At 30.0% G+C, this 17,609-nt stretch overlaps 1 protein-coding gene across 1 annotated transcript in view; it reads left to right on the top strand.

Moving 5' to 3' along the window:
- Positions 1–240: 240 nt before the first annotated feature.
- The window catches only part of LOC116770884 (semaphorin-2A-like), a 79,965-nt gene continuing 62,596 nt past the window's right edge, over positions 241–17,609 (top strand). The window contains 2 exon segments of the mRNA XM_061520968.1: positions 241–560; positions 6,560–6,822. Of these exon segments, the coding sequence (XP_061376952.1) occupies positions 6,642–6,822 (181 nt within the window). The 5' untranslated portion in view covers positions 241–560; positions 6,560–6,641.

Here is a 17,609-nt window from a genome sequence, read left to right as displayed (position 1 = left end):
CTACTCACTCGTACACACCAACATTTTCAATACTTACCTGCGTGAAATGATATACATCTGTTCGATATCGAAGTCTCCCTCGCACCCGCAAACTGTAATGGATTGTTGATATTGCTCTCTCTCTCCAGTTTCATGAACAGGGGGTAGACGGTGTTCGCACGCATTTGTGTTGGTGTCCGTTTATTTAGTGAACTTGGAAGCTCGGGCTTGTGTTTGTGAATAGGGTGTCGATTGCGGCTGTGTGCGTGGATTGTAGAGGCGCGACATAGCTTTGCCGTCTCCATGACTTAAAAGTTTTGTACGGAATGAAACCAGAGAGCTAGTTGTGCGCCGACCGGCACTCTCGACGGACGAGTGTTACGTATTTGCGCCAAACTTCTTCGTAACTCCCGATATTATAAACTTATAAATTGAAATGTTTACTGGTATGATAGATTAATGATATAATGTTGTGATAACATTGTATTTAATTCTAAATAAAGTGACTTCTCGGTTTAAGAGCAGAGTGATGTTTATTTTTTTGTGTAACTGCAACGTGTTTGGTTCAACGGACTGAAGAGGTTGGTCGTCACGAATTTCTTGTATAGAGACAAACAAAACTCCAGCATCTTACCTTATACAAAAGTCCCAAAAAATTTGTACGGAATAAATACAATTGTATATTTTTTTTTGTATCGATTAAAATAATTTTATTTTTAAAGTGACCATCTTCATTGACATATATGTATATTTATTTGATAAGCACTTAAATTAAATATGAAAATAGTTACTTGAGTTACCTAAAGTAAAGGCAAATATAATTTTGCTCGTTACCATTCTTTAATCATATTAATAGAAAAAAAAATGTAAATAGAGGTATCTGTAATTAAAGCTATAAAAATAAAATTAATAACCAAAACATTGCTGAGAATATAAGCCCCATAATTTTTTATGTTTTAAATTATTTCAAGTGTTTTCTTCGTTATTATCATTTAATTTAATTTTTTGACCGTCGGGTTGAACAACCTCATAGCAGTATAAATAGACAGTTCACCGAAAAGAGGGTAAACACGTGTTCCCCTTCAAATAAGCTACCTTCAAATACTTTGATATAGATACAAACTTGATAATTACCTTACTTGTAATATTCACTCAGAAAGCTCACCTTACATTAAACTAACTAATAATCAATGACAAAAATAGATGTACAAAAAGTTATCCATAGAAATAATTCTCTTGTTCCCATCACAATGGCAGAAAGCAATTTGCTGAAAACGGGAAACAATTGTTATTTTGACTCTACTTTTGTGGAGCAACAAAAGTGGATTGAGTAATCTCACTTAGTGTTATTTAAATTTAAAAAAATAAAACAGCCAAATAATGATGAATAAAAATTCTAAGTAATCAATGAGTCGGCAGTTTTCGCTATGAGGTCATTGTGTATTACTTTCATGATTAACGTTTACAAACAATAAATGTCATCTATGGAATATACTCGTGATTTCAAAACTCTAATTTACGTATCTAACTCATATGATTCGTCAAGATTTCCACATGGATGCTTGAAATTATTTTAGATGTAAAAATATTCTAAGCTGACCAACCTTAGCGAACAGTCCCGAAATTATTCCATTACAACTGTATCCTTGTTCGGAACAATTGATATAAATATTTGTATCAATAATGCGAGGCAGACGTTTACGTACGTGGTTTGAATCCAGTGGTCCCCTAACAGATGTAACATAACAATTGCTTATGTTACCTCTAGATCAATTTACGAATATCCCTTACCTTTCTATTTTTCAGGTTAATATTATGTGTAATTGATTTGGTTGTAAATTTAATTTTTATAAGTTATCATACAAAGCGAACGCTCATTTGCATTTAAATATGGTTCTATTTTTAATTTTGAAATTTTTACAAGTATATTATTAATATAATTATTTTTGACATTAATTTTACTATCACATTGTTGTTTTTATATTAATTTTGCTCATGAAACTTTATATGGGAAAAGAAGAAAAAAATATGTTTTAAAGAAATATGGTTTTAATTCACAAAGAATTATTACGTACCAAATATTATAAATCGGTTAGGAAGAAATACTACTTCAATAAGGGAGATTACTCAACGCTTGATAGAATATTGTTGAAAAGAGATGAAATATAAATGTAAGACACAAGCCAATATTCCTCTTAATCAGTTATTATAATTCTATTGCTAAAAACTTTAAAAACTGGACTTCATTTAAAAGTTTGATATCATAACATGAAAAAATATTTAATACCTCATATAGACTCGAACCACGAACTAGGTTCTAGACATTTTTAAACTCCTATTAAAAATTAAAAAAAAAACAAACACTAAATAGCTTAAAGGCTTTTGCAGACCAAAAACTTTATCGCCGATAATTTAAATAGGCTCTTAATCAACATGAAGACGTATGAAAATGAGCATACTTGAGCGATATAATTCTCGTACTCATTAAATGAACTATGAACGTTCTATAGAAATTTTAAGTAGGAAGTACATTCAGATGCTAAAAACATTCTGATAGGACTAAAAACATCAATAACTCGAGAACTTTACACAAATTTCGATATTGTTAAAAAATTAAATCACACTTATAAACATTCCAACTAAAATACACTTTAAGATTCGATTAACATTCGTCAATGCTCATTGTCTATCTAATGGGGACATTGTAAGTAATAAAATAGCAGGTATTAGGTTGAAAATTATTAATATTATTATTATGTGTTAGGGTTATGTATCAAAATTTCTTGGAGATGCGGTTTCGGGCCCGGCGTTGTTAGCATTTAATTGATTTTGTATCCGGAAACTAATTAGAATCGAGGTTTCTGTAACCGAACAGTATTAATAACTTATAAACTAGCCTGAAATCTTGTCAAGTTACGACGATTTAATGTTAAAGTTGAAAGTCAAACCTAGTATATAAATGTAAGTAAAATGTGCATAGATGTCCTTTATGAATCTGAAATGGTTTCTCTATTGGATTCAGCTATTGACATAATATACAGACATTAAAAAATACATCTCTATTTGTACAGCGCTATCTACCGTAGAGCTGAATTTTGAATTAAAATTTTGTTTTAATAATTAGAGGGGTCAAATATATAAACATATTTTTACTAATGTAAACTTCAGTAACAAATAACTCATTGGCAATATCATATAGCATTCGTAGAGTTATGCTGCGATGGTTGTACTAAAACATTTATATAAAGCACCAATTACCAATTACTGGAGTGAAGACGTGAGTTATAATTATTTAAACAGATTATCAACATTTAAGAAATACGTAAATAAGAAATAAAATATCCTTATCACAAACGGGTATCAAAAAATGTATTATAATTTTGATTATTAATATGACATCAATCAATATAAGGTAAAACTAAAGCAAACACATTTACATAATACTTGTATTACCGTTGAAGTAGTCGGTGGCCCTTGCTATCGTTCCGATATTTATTCAGTTGGCCACTAAGAAGCTTAGAATTCACCGCTCTAGTATTGTATTAATAATTCAAAACATCCGTCGGACCGTATCTCTTCTGGCCAGCCAATTAGCTCGTCCGGATTTTATTGTTCCTAAATATTATTAAAATTATATTCATGACTACAAAATTTTAATTACCGTCAGATACTAATCGCGAAATATTGCTTAAGCGAAGCTGGATTTATTGAATATTTTAGAAGGTGATTAGAAAATGAAATTCATAAGTTATTTACTCTTTGTGGGTATGTATATATTTTATGGCAAGAATTCGATGAAAAAATTAAAATAGCCCATCCAAGTCAAATATTCAAGGTATCTGCAAGGCAATTGCATTACGATTTCAAGCTTCGCTTACAAAGGCAATATGCAGAAAGCAAGCTATTTGTGGTATGAAGCGGTTTTAGAAACGCCAACAAAGTATACGGTTGTTCATTCTACAAGATTGTCGTATTCCTTATTCATTCTATTTAAAATGAATGCACAATTGTAGGTCTTTTGTATACAAACGAAAAATAAACATTATTTGTTCATTATATCATAAGAATAGAAAATTAGTTTTTTTTTTGTTTTCAAAATTTTTATTAGCTTGTATCTTGTTTGTAGCAAACAGGCTCTAAATTATGTTAAAGAATATTCCTCAATATTTCCTTATCTGTAAGTTTAGATCAAAACAATTCATCAATTAAAAGCATAAGTACCGAATAAAGACTTGTCGGTAGATATTTTTTTGGCTTGACATTGATACGAGATGTAGAGAGAACATCGAGTATTGTATTACAAGCTCCGTGGTCTTAATCGAGACAAAATTTTATTATACTCATACCCCTGTTCCCTATCATTCAATTGAACACCTTCGCACAATTGAAGGGTTCCTTCAATAGGATGTCGAATGAAATTTCTTAAGATCGTACCTTATTATAAACGAAGCCTGTCGTGCAATAGGCAGTAGTAACGGTTTAATTGTGGAAGAAAATGAGATCTGATACAAAAGCAGATTTGATCCCCTTAATGGACTCATACAAAATAATGCTGTAGAAATCCTTGCCGTCCCTGATATCCAGTTAGGAGTTTTTAATTTTTTAATTACTCATTAAATTTGAGATGAATTAAGCCATCTGCATTATTTCCATTGTTTTAATTCGATTATATCAAAGTCCACTGTTTTAACGAAATTAATTATCTAACCAAAATTTGTTTCTTTTAAAGAGGAATTTTAATATGATTTCAATATCCGAAAGATGTGACGATCAAAGATAATACATATTCTTTCGGGCGGCATATCTAAGTATTCTTTTGGTGTTGAGGGAATTCGTAATGAAGACGTCGTTACCAAACCGGTTCTCACTTGAGAGGTTTGTGTTGGACTGGACGAGAGAGATTCTCGTTACCGTGTGATATAAAAACGAGCAAACATCACGGTCATGTTGTAATGATAGACCTTTATATGAACAGAAACTTTAATAATGACTAAGTAATGTTAAAATGTCTCAGTCTTACATCCTTAATCATATTTTTATATAATGAAAATTATTACCACCATCAAAACTAATCGTTAAATAAATAAATAGGTTCCATACTTCTTGATTCAACGCGGTTATGTATATAAACATAACTTATAAAAGTAATTCAACCCCATTTGCTTTGAAAGGGGAGATTGAAAATTTTATATACACTCAAATATCTGTCTAAGAAATCATTCACAAGTTAAACCTACATCATTAATCATTTCGTATCAATTTTAAGGGCCCACAATGCCAATGAGTTTAAATTAAAGATTTTTTATATACTTTTAAATCCCTTGGAATCTACGTCTACTTCTGCCATAATATAATAATGTTTTTATTAAACGTTATAAAAGTAATAGTCCTTGAAGATTGTATTATCCTTAAATTATTATCAAAATCAAAGATCACGATAAACAAGTAACGTCTCAACTGATTAAATGATATATCAAATATTAAAATTAATGATATAATAATATAATATTTACTACCACGCTGAGATCACAAATTTTACAAAATAATGACAAAGTCGAAGCTTAAAATCAAGTCAACTTAAAACACTCACCAAAGAACAAAAGTCAAACAAGCTTAAAGAACAAGCTTAGGGAGTTTACAATTTATTCTCTACACCTTTTACATGAAGCTGTTACAAAATATAAACTATATTCATGCAAAACTTTCACAGATATCCCCTTTTCGGCCCTTTTGGAATTCTTTTTGAGGTTTATCAATTTAATTCATCAGGACTCTTCCAGGGTCTGACCGCATTCACGATATCTGCCACATGATGAAGGGATTCGGGTTAAATTTACCAGAAGACATTTATTTATTCACTGATACCCGCGATTATCATCTCTTTGGACTTAAGATGAATGATTATATTTTAATATGGATGATGTGACGAAATTATAACAGATAATAGAACTAATTTATTATAAAATTTTATTATTATTTTATATGTAAATAATTAGATTCTTTTTGATGCGTCAATTTATATTGTAGCCATTTATGGCTACGACCTTTAGGTCAACAGCCGTAGTTTTTTTAACAAGCGAAAATAAATAAATGCTATATTGATTTATAGATCATGACTGCTTTCTAACCCCAAAAAGATATAGATAAAAACTTAATAATAAAATTATAATATCTCCCATGATGGGCGTATAGTGTTGCACATTCATGGCATTGTGTCATTATTGGTTGCATTGTTGAATATTGAAGTTAATGTTTGCCATTGAGAACAGTCTAATAAATCATTTCGTTTCAATCACAATAACCAATAAATATTGAATGAAAAATTGGTTCGCATAATATTGGAGGTGAAGTCATGTGTTTTATCATCCGAGTCGTAATGACCTGTGTCAGATCCCGTCGCTGGAGCACTGAAGAGTTAAGTTTAGGCCTAAAAATTAACAATATAAATTCTAGACCATTATAATAATTACATAATACTATAATTCTTTATTAATTTTATTGCTGGAGTTTTGTTACAACATTTTCAAAGACCGACTGTATTTTTTTTTGTGATTATCATCATTTATAATTTAGTTTGCAGGGAACGATAATGTTAAATTCCTACTAAATAACATATTCCGTACTATCTGTGTTTTGTTCGTACATTGAGTGATTGTGTAAAGATGCGGACTATGAGCGTGACATCTTTGGTGCGGGTAGCTTTAGTGCTTGTCGGTGTAGAGTGGCAGGTTCAATCCCAGTCAGTACAAACTGGAATAGACAGTTCTTATAATTTTTACTATGAACAACCTTGCTGTACTGGACCTGTTATAAAAAACAAATACAACGTGAGACACAAGCGAGGTAAGTTATATACAATTTATATATTTGTTTATTAGTTTAAGCTATACTAATTAGGGCTATGTTACCGTTAAGCAATGTGTGTTTCATATGACACATACAATAAGGAATTTTGCACAATTCCCAGAAGATACCGAACCATGATTCATGATGTTGCAGTAAGCAACAAACATGTTTTTTACGTATGCATTTGTATGTATACAACACACACATGCACGCCCGCGACGCTTTCAAGGGTACGTAATGTGAGAGCGAGACAAGGATATGTTTATAAATAGGTAAAGTGAGACAAAACATTCCTTTTGTTTCTCTGCCCTCCCTGATGTCGGGAGATTTTAATACAGTTGTAGTTATTGTTACTCTATGAAAGTTTATTTCCTAGAACTCCGTAATTTCTTTTAGATGATTGGTTCATATTTTGTTAGCTGTATTTTGTATACACTCTTTCGGTTTATTTTTAAGAATACACCATGAATGATACATAGATTTAATTAGAAAGAAAATAATTAAAATCGCGCGTAACAAAATACTTCTTCGTATAATGTAGGTACAATTTTATTACTTTTACTACATTCATTAAACAGTGACTCAAAACAGCTCACCGAGGAGTTAATGAGTGGAACTTAGATCATTAAGAGTGTATATCAAAAATCGGTAAAAAGTTTATTCGTAAAAGTTGTAAAATGTTCTAAAATAAAAATTTTACATGCTTATTTATTCATGTAATCCAAAAACAATTCACGGCTATCTCCTAGATACATACTTTACTGTTCATTACAATAATTTTGGTAATCAAAAATAAATTAAAGTTTTTATTAAGCAACCATTCATATTTCAGAGTGTTGGTCTATAATAATAACGAGAAGATTAATTTCTTAATATTAACATATTTTAAAAAGAACAAAAATATTTTATAATAGAAATGAGTTCTAATACAATATTGTCTCTATCATAAAACATATTAATATATTGAAAAATTTGGATCCAAAAGTTTTGTTTACTGTATTAAAAGACTTAATGTTATCAATTATTAATTTGTTTATATACCCAGTGATTGGGTTGTGTTACCTACAAAAATCTAACAATGTAACTAAAATTTATCTAGATCGATTGACACGTGAAGGGACATATATATGTTTCAACATACCTAGCACAAATAATATATATTGAGCATGTTAAAAGCATTACCTCTTCTTGTTTCTTAACCAGTCGACTGAAGTATAGACGCTATTTATGCCCACAGGGGTAAAAGCGTATATAGTATAGGCAAATATAATATTTTTTCGACAGCACATCAATATTGAAAAAAAAATAAATGGCAAAAACATCTCTGCATTCAAAACTTAATGGGAAAACTATTTGAATGGTGCTGAAGCTATTTAGCTCAAACGTCATCTGTGTCAATCACGTAGGTTTTCGAATAGCAAAACCGATTATCGGGCATATTAAGTCAGTTATTGTTATCGACAGCTCCGTCCAACCGACCGTAAAGTAGATTAGGGACCTCATAATGCCATGTTTTGGCGTCAGCTGCACACATATCATGCATATACGACATTTTTCAAACATAATTCTCTATTAATCTACGTCTTTGAAGTAGTGAAACTTCTGTATGATAATAGTCTCGTTTGAACTGCACGTTCATACAATTTTGGTGAAGACGGGGTTAGTGCGATGTTGATAATTACAGGGGTTGAAAACTTGAATGATGGCCCGTTGAAAGGGACGAATAAGTTTAGGTCGCTTCTTCAGCGGTTGGTCAAATAATGGACGACGCTTGTCATTACATTGACAAATGTTTTGCATTTATCTATAAAGTTCAGTCGTTCAAAGAAAATCGAAATTTATATTTTATTTTCATTCATATATTGATTTTTTTATTTGTTTATATAAATTTCATATATTATTAAATACTTTTGATCTTAAATATATGCCATCATACTTGTTTACATTCAGACCCGATATTATATATACATATATCTGCAGAATTTAATATTTTATATCAATGGCCACTTGAAAGCCTAGGCAGCCTGAATGAGCTAAATCAGCAGCATTTAAAAGAAAGAACGCACTCAGCCAGGCAAAGTGGAATGGGAAAAAACACACAATAAACTAAGGAACGACTGCCAACGTCCGGCGTAGTCACAACTCGGAGTTCGAGTTGCTTTGACCACTGACCACATCTCAGTTCTAAATGTCGAATGTTCTATATGGAAATGACCTTTTTTAGCTCTCAACTTCAAAAGACCGTTGTTTTTACTCAGTAAATAGTCGATTGAATAATAAAACGTTTTGGAAATGAATGTATTATATTGTCAGATGAGAAAGAAATCTCAAAATCAACAACCTTTACCCGACCCAAATCGTATAGAAGAAGACACGACGGATAAGTCCGAAGGGAGATGACATTACTTATTTTAGACATTCGCGGCACAAAACATTTTGTACGAAATTTGGTCACGTATATATAAGAAATGTGTCCCATATCGTATCTTGTAGGTATTGCGATTGTCCATTGTATTCTCGCGAGACAAAGGGTTAAGGACGCCGGGAGGAAACTTACCTTCGTCAAACCGCTTTTTGGAATCAAACGTTCAGGTATTCGTGGCTGATCAACCCATTTTATCTCAGCTGCTTTCACGTTTCGGTGATTCCGCAAATCATTCTGAATGTTGTAAATATTAGTGACGTTCAAATTCTTCAGCGTTTCAACCTAAGACGTGACTTTGAATGGACCGAACAAATGCAATATAAAGTATGTATTTACAAAATATAGTTTTCATGTAACTGGAAATATCTCATAGTTCTTTCATGTACCTATTTTGAATCACTAGAAAATTCAAACTTGAATTTTTTATCTATTACCAGTTTTTAAACGACTTTATATAAATATTTTAAAAAGCAAAGCAATGTCTCCTTAAAACATTCATATATCATATATATGCTTAGCAGATAATTCTAAAAATGTATATTTATTTAATACAAAATATTTATATCAAAAGTCAATTAAGGCCCTATATAAAGTTATGCACTATTTAAACCTGTTCTGTTAATTGTTTTCATTTTATCGACATCAAAATTCATTTGCAAAGTAAGCGTAAATGATTTGTTGATTGCTAGCTTAATTTGATTTATTGCAAAAACCAACAATCGCAGTGGGGAATCTTGATGACTCTAGATTGAGTTAATTATTTAATTCTCTACTATAAAATATAACAAAAAGACCTCTTTAATAACAAAAGTCTTAAAAATAAAGCGATCTCTATAAAAATATTTTTTGTCAATATAATCTTTTATAATCTGGTACTATAAAATGTTTTAAAAACCAAAACTAATTTCTGTTCAAGCACTTATAAACTTGAACACAAATAGGCTCTTAAGTATTAGATTAAAGTCGTCTTTTATGAAATTAATCCGTGCATCCTTAGTTACATCGCCGCGGTATATAAATTAAATTTTGTTCAGCACTCTATCCCCTTCAGACCTTGAGCCGTCCACATTAACTTTATAACGCCCTGCTTTGTTCGCTTTAAAACAATTGCGGTTGCAAAGAGATCCGCGAATTCCAGTCGTAAAACAGTCATCACTACGTTGATGTTGCCTATAAGCATTGTTCGTATAAGCGTCCAAAATCTTCCCGTCTGGAAAATTTTAGCCTTTGTACTCAGAACGTTCGAAAGCAGAAGCCGAATAAGTTACCTAATCTCTGCTCAAACCCTTTCATGTCCCATTCGTCAATACTTCCTAAAATTGAACCATAGCGTTTTGCCAACGTAAGTTACCCGTATGCCTTTAGGTGCCTAATCTTGGACTATTGTCGAATCCTTTATCCCTCTTAAGGCGTCGTAGGATATTCAATTCGAAGGATATTAAATAAAGATTACACTCCAGAGTTTTCAATTTTGAAGGAATTATGATTTGTGAGACAAAAAAAAACGTGGTATATCAGATGTAGTCTCATAACTTCACGTGTTAATTCCGCTTATAAATTTGAATGTAAGGTATGTATCATTATTTCAACTCTCTACCTAACAAAAAAAAAATCTATTTTTTTTAATTAATTTTTGCACAATTGAGCGTCAAACACACGCATGATAATATTTCATATTCTATAAATTATTAAAACACTACATTTATCTAACTTCCAACTTTAAAAATAGACATATTAACTTTTTCAGTATATTTTGTGACGCAGCAGATGCTTAATTTCAATGTTTAATTTATTCTTAGTCAAAAATTTACCAAAAGAATAAAGTTTATGGAGATCTTGTGAAAATGAACAATGTACTCAGGGCTTACACAACGTTGCCTAAGTAGCATTTGCAATGTTAATTTTATTCCATTTCAGTGCGGTAACGTTTTTAAAATAACTAGTAAAGAGAACATTTAATATTTAGCACTTAGCTTAAGTTAAATTATCGCAGTATAATCTCTCAGTGTAGCCTTCAACACCTGGGCGTTAGACGGAAATACAGTTAAAAATATTATTTCAGAATGGAATACTACTATTTAGTATTTAATTTAAAAAAAAAAAACGTTAATAAGCTCTCTTTTCTAAGATAATTGTAATGTTTAGAATCAGATACGATAAGTCTGGGTTATAAAAATTTTGATTACTTGCTGTCAGAAAAATAAAGTAGAAGTATCTACATCATACTTTTTAACTTTACAATTTCTCTCGTGGAAATAATGAAATAAGTTTAATTAGAGTCCGTTGTCGGTTCCTAGTCTTAATTAAGCTTTGGATTCAATGTAGACGATTCTATTTGTTCGTGATACCCGATATTTATACTATGCTTCTACGAAATGTGTATAACGGCAGTTAGAAACAAACTGATTGGACAACAAACATTCCAGAAATACGTCAGAATTATAAATTATTTAGCCGCAATTCATATTTATTTACTACTTTCTATTAAGCCTTTTCGAATTTGTAGGTTTAAATTTTGTAATGTGCTTTAAATTAAAAAAAATAAAAATGTTTGCGATAGATGAAATTAGTTCGATATTTGAATTAAATTTCCTAGATACTGCTATTAAATAAATTTTTGCCACATTTGTATATGAATTTTTTTGATCTTCAAAACGCTTGTGGGATGCTTTATGGACTTCCCTTTAAAAGTACCATTTCAACCACAGCTGTCACTCATATAATAATAATCATAATCCTTTACAATACTAGCTTGTCTCAAATTCAAAGAAAAGGCGTTGGTTCAATCAATACACGCACAGGGTCCATACGAATGCATTTCATCAAAAGTAATTCGATCTAACTGAATCGGCGTCCTTTTGTTTTGGCACTTATACGCCTTTATTTATTTTTTTATACGTAACTCAATACCAACCGTTCGTGTTACTATTGACACTTCGAACCAAAACATAAGAGAGATGAAAAATATTTGTAATTATTTTTTGTTTGTTACAAGAATGTTTGATTAGCAAATATTTGACGTAAGTAAAGTACTCTGCTCAGTTTTAATTTAATGTGGAATTTCTTTACACTTAAGTAATAAATTTTCTGCATCCTATTAGCTAGTATCTATAAAATAAAACTAAAGCTTCCGGATATTACTACGCGTTTTTTTTTATTATTTTATAACTACATAATCCCGACGTTTCGGTTCCTTTGCAACAACCGTGATCACGCACAGACGAGTTGAAATTTTCACAGGCAGACGGGAGGAAAAACGCGTAGTAATATCCGAAAACCTTCGTTTTATTTACATGAATACACGCGAAAATCTTAAATATCATTATGTGAGCCAGTATCTAGGTTCTTTTATAGGAAGTATCATAATATTCTCACAAAACGTTGACGTTAACTGGTTATTGAAGATGTGTTTCCATCCCCGACCCAGTTCAATATCCCACTACCCTTTTACTATGTACTGGGCTAATAAGATAGACTATGTATATATGACAAGCGTATGAAAAATTTACATGATATATAAAAACATAGAGTTAAAAGTACATAATCAAGTTATAGTTGTCTTTAATTCGACCTTAAAGAACAAAAAAACTTACAATTCAATATTTATTATTTATATATGTATATACGTATTCAGATCATGGTTATAACTTTAAGTAATAAAATAAATGTCACCCGAATTCTACTTCAAAATGGATGAATCATTAAATAACCTATTTATAGGTCATTTAAATTTACAATCATATCATTAGAAAGGTTTCATATAATTTGTGATACAGAATCGTTTCACGACATTATTCTTTACTATCATATAAATTTATATCACTGTTATAAAACAAACCGCTGGATTACTGATTTAAATTCGTCGATAGCAAAGCAGTTAAAGGGGGCCTTTATAAATTAACGATCCCAATTTCCCTAATGACCTTGTAAAAGGAAAGTTACGATTTATATTTAGTGTACAGCATATATTGTACTGCTTAGGGTTTTGTCAATACATGGGACTCCCACACACTATTGGAAACTAATTTAACAGAACTGAGTCATAATATCTTTATTTTATAATTCCTAAAACGTCCTTACGGAGCTATAACAAAGTTTTATAGATAATAATATCATTTCTATAATCTGGGTCCTTTCCTTTCTAACTTTTAATGTAAAATATTTTATACATAAATACATAGCTATATATAGTTTATTAACTGAAGGGTTTAAAAAAGTGTAAAATTGCTTCACTACAATGACTTTACATATATATAAACCCCTGGACAGATAAAAAAATATTAATATTGAATGAATTCGACTTTCAAAAACCTTATAAAATCTACATTTTTTTTTTATTTCAATCTGCAAATGTTTTTACAAAATACACAAAGATTTATATTAGTATGTAACAGAAAAACTTTTTAAATCCTATCTCTTCATGAAATACCTTATTTGACAGCAACATTACAATTTTTAGATGTAAAGTAACTTAAGAACTGTAATATTGAAAAGAATAGCTTCAAAGAATTTTATGCAATCTTGGAGCAGATGGGTGTAATGAAGATAAGGTTTTTAAAAAAATTTCTTTACCTGGACAAACAAACAAAGCCAACTGGTCAGGCAGTTTTAAACATAATGCAAAAGGTAATAACATACAGGAAGCAAACTTAACCAAAAAAATCCTTACACAGATATCATGACGATAATGTTGAAAAGCTAGAAATATTTACGTTTCTTTTAAAAGTAGTCATGAATATTAGATTCGATTGTCTGCAATTTTATTATATATGTTTTTTTAAAAGCTGGTAGAGTTTCCATTAGTCCAATGGATGGAAATGGAAACTCATATTTGAAAACAAAAAAGAGATTTTATTAAAACTTAGAAAATACATGACAAATAATAGTCACATTTGAACCGCTTACAACTAATTTTCATTCACGACATTCTATGATATAAGAGTGAGGTTGATATATTTCAAACATCTATGTAACAGGAAAATGTGTTAATGAGATTAGTTAAAGCCTCACCTGAAGGTTGTCTTAAAATTAATTAAAAAACGTCACTATCAGATTCGCTTCGAGGCTTTTGAGAGTCATTCCTATATATTTGTAATGTATTTTAAAATTCATTACATAAATTTTACAATAATATGAATCAAGCGTGATGATGACAGATTCAATTATAGTTACAGGGGAACTTCCAAACATTAAGGTATAGTTACAACAGTACATTCAATAATTCATTGTTTTCTCAGCAAGGGCTTTTATAATAATACTGTATATTCAATTCGGTAATGATGGAAATGAATCCGAATCCTTCATTAAATTAGAGCCGTCCCCCGAAACAAATAGGTAACGACTTCACTCGTCGCTGCCTCTAAATTATATTAGTTTATTGTTGTATATTTTTTTTTTACTTTGTTCCCTCGAAGTAACGTAATTGGCTTGGGATCACGCTACTATAACTATCAACTGCGTTATTGGTTTGGCTTTGTAAGGCTATTTCCTATTGTGAGTTTTAGGGTTTTATTTGCTGCTATTAACTCCATCCGAAAGTTTAACGACATGTGCTAAAGCAATTACATTGATAATGTTTTGTTATAAAACATGTATTTTTTTAATCGATTCAGCCATATGTTACTTTTGTTAAAAAATATTTTGTTGTTCAGAAATTAACCTATGGTATACGATATACAATGATATTATAAAAATTTATAAATAACCCATCATACAGTCAATCGTAATATTTTAAAAGTCACAAAGTATCGGATACAGTACCTACTGCACACTAGTCATAGTGTGTTCATTAAATTTCTACATAACAAATAGACCCTTCAGTATTTTTTCTATATGTATATAAATATAAATGTAGCCTCTGTATAAATATTACAGTTCAGCTTCTTAATAGTGCAGATTTTTTGGTCATATATTTATTTATTTCGAGTAACATTACTCATAAATTTATAATCATAATTACACGGAAATTAGTTGATTCGAGTTACAGTCATAGGTATTCGACAAGAAATTGTCATATATATAATATGTATAATATTAACTCATTAATATTAGAACTATGTGTCACTTATAAGAAAATTTTGTCCAATAACATTATATTCCATATCAATTTCCAAGAACAATGTACTGTCATAACCACATACGATCCTATGTACTAACTTAATTGGGCCAGTTATTGCATTAATGTTACATAATAAAATAAACATCTTTAGTGCTAACAGTGTGCAGTAAACAGTTATTATGATGAGGCTTAATCTAGTTCTAATCTAAATCTTCTAGAATTATAGAATTAATTACAAATAATATAATAATTATTCTTTATTAACACTACAGATATAATCTGGATGGAGTGAACACTTTTTGATGAATACCCAAAATTAACTTGTAACAGTAAGCATAAATCTGAATATTCTTATAGCTTACATATATTTTCGAATATTTCGTCAGAAAAGTCGTCCTCTTTTCGCTAGCTGAATATATTTATGTGTCATAAAAGGCAACTCGTTGGTGAAATTTTATTCATCGAATGTTTAATTGAAGTCTAGTATTTCAGTTTTTTTTTAAGTTCCGCGTTATATGTATCAGAGAAATATTTATAATGAAGCTCTTTAGGAATGTACGGCTTTCATACATGAAATTGGAAAGACATTCGAGATTTAAAATCATCGGAAATTTTATGAAATAAAATAAATGTTATAACCTCCAAAATGTACATACACATATACACAAATATGTACACTAGTACATATATTTTACACAGCAAATTATACAATTGATCTACAAATGTATTTTAAAGCGTATTTAATAATTATGATTAAAGTCTATCAGATTTTAATATCTGCTTCCGAGATGACACTGAATACATGTTTCGTTTTTTTTATTTATATGTGTAATTTTTATTGAATACTAAATACTAATAAAATAAAATAGTCCATCCCAACATAACTATTTCATTTATTTTTGAATGCGATCCACTCGATAACATAAATGGGTAGGTCAACTAGACAATATTTATGTACATATATACTTTTATCGTTTTAAGTTTAAAACAATTTTACTTATCTAGTAAAGGATCCAAACTTTTTTCATGTTTAAGAAAAAATAATGTGCTGTAACATACCAGGACACACTACTCAATGACTTTAAAATATGTTATTATTTTCAAAATATATATTTCATAGAAGCAGCTTCGTAATTTTATACCTAACATGAAACACAAAACAACAATAAAAAAAATTACTTCCTTTGCTCTATTCAACAATATATTAAAATTGTTTTTAACACATAATACTAATGCTGTGTACTTAATTTTTATTATATGTACATACTTACAAATGGATATTTAAACATAGCGTAGATAGTAATTGATACTATATAATACATTCATAAAAAAGTATAATACATTCATAAAAAAGTAGAACTTACACTTCTAGGATAGTAATGACATTTGTTTTTAGTTTATTTTAATATAATTCCCTTAGAACAATTGCGAATAAAGCATTTTATCTAGTGACATTTGTTTTTTTACATTGTATGTATATAAAGTCTAGTGATTTCTGTACACCAGACATCTGTTTTTGATGCCAATATCACGTACTGAGAGGACGTGCGTACATGCAGACCGATCGAGAATACTCTGATAGCACTCGATACGAATCGAAATCACGATTGATATCGGTTATGGCACTACATAAACAATGACCCCTTTATCACGTTGTCGGATTCCGTATTAGTGGAGATGCGATTTACTCTAACACCTGCCAAAATCCTATTTGAGCTTAATTTAATCGAGTGTCTCTTGAATCCCGTGTAAACTTATGAACAATGTACAACATAATAGGTGTAATGATAATGATTAATATCATAAATTAATGTTTTTATTTATAAATGTATATAAAACAAAAACTTTAAGGCTTATAAAAACTTTGAAATCTTCAAAAGAACCTGAAATAACTTAGTAGGCTTAAATAAGCTCTTTTGAGTTATTAAAAACCCAGTTCATGATAAAGTCGAGTAGAACAAACGACCTGCGAAAGACTTAGCACGAATTTCAATTTCGTTCGCTTATAAAACTCAATTTTATTTAATATCCTCCTAGTTCAATATAGTTTATATTTTCTTTATTTAATAATGTAGTATTTAAATCTTACTGTAAAAGGAAATTACGGTAGTAATAATTGTATATTAAAAAAACAGAGCTAAATATTCTATTATAAATTCAGATTGACCTAGTTTAGAATACAAATTACGTAGATTTGATTGAAAGTGGTAAACAGACGGTGATTGGTAGCAGCGGTCACTCTGATTGTTTAGATAATCGTTCCACATCCCGTTATCCTTCGTATTAAAGCGGTAGCAATTG

The sequence above is a fragment of the Danaus plexippus genome, chromosome 7 (assembly GCF_018135715.1).
Source record: "Danaus plexippus chromosome 7, MEX_DaPlex, whole genome shotgun sequence".
NCBI lineage: Eukaryota > Metazoa > Arthropoda > Insecta > Lepidoptera > Nymphalidae > Danaus > Danaus plexippus.
The sequence above is the reverse complement of the archived record's forward strand: the minus strand, read 5'-3'. Positions and strand labels throughout refer to the sequence as shown.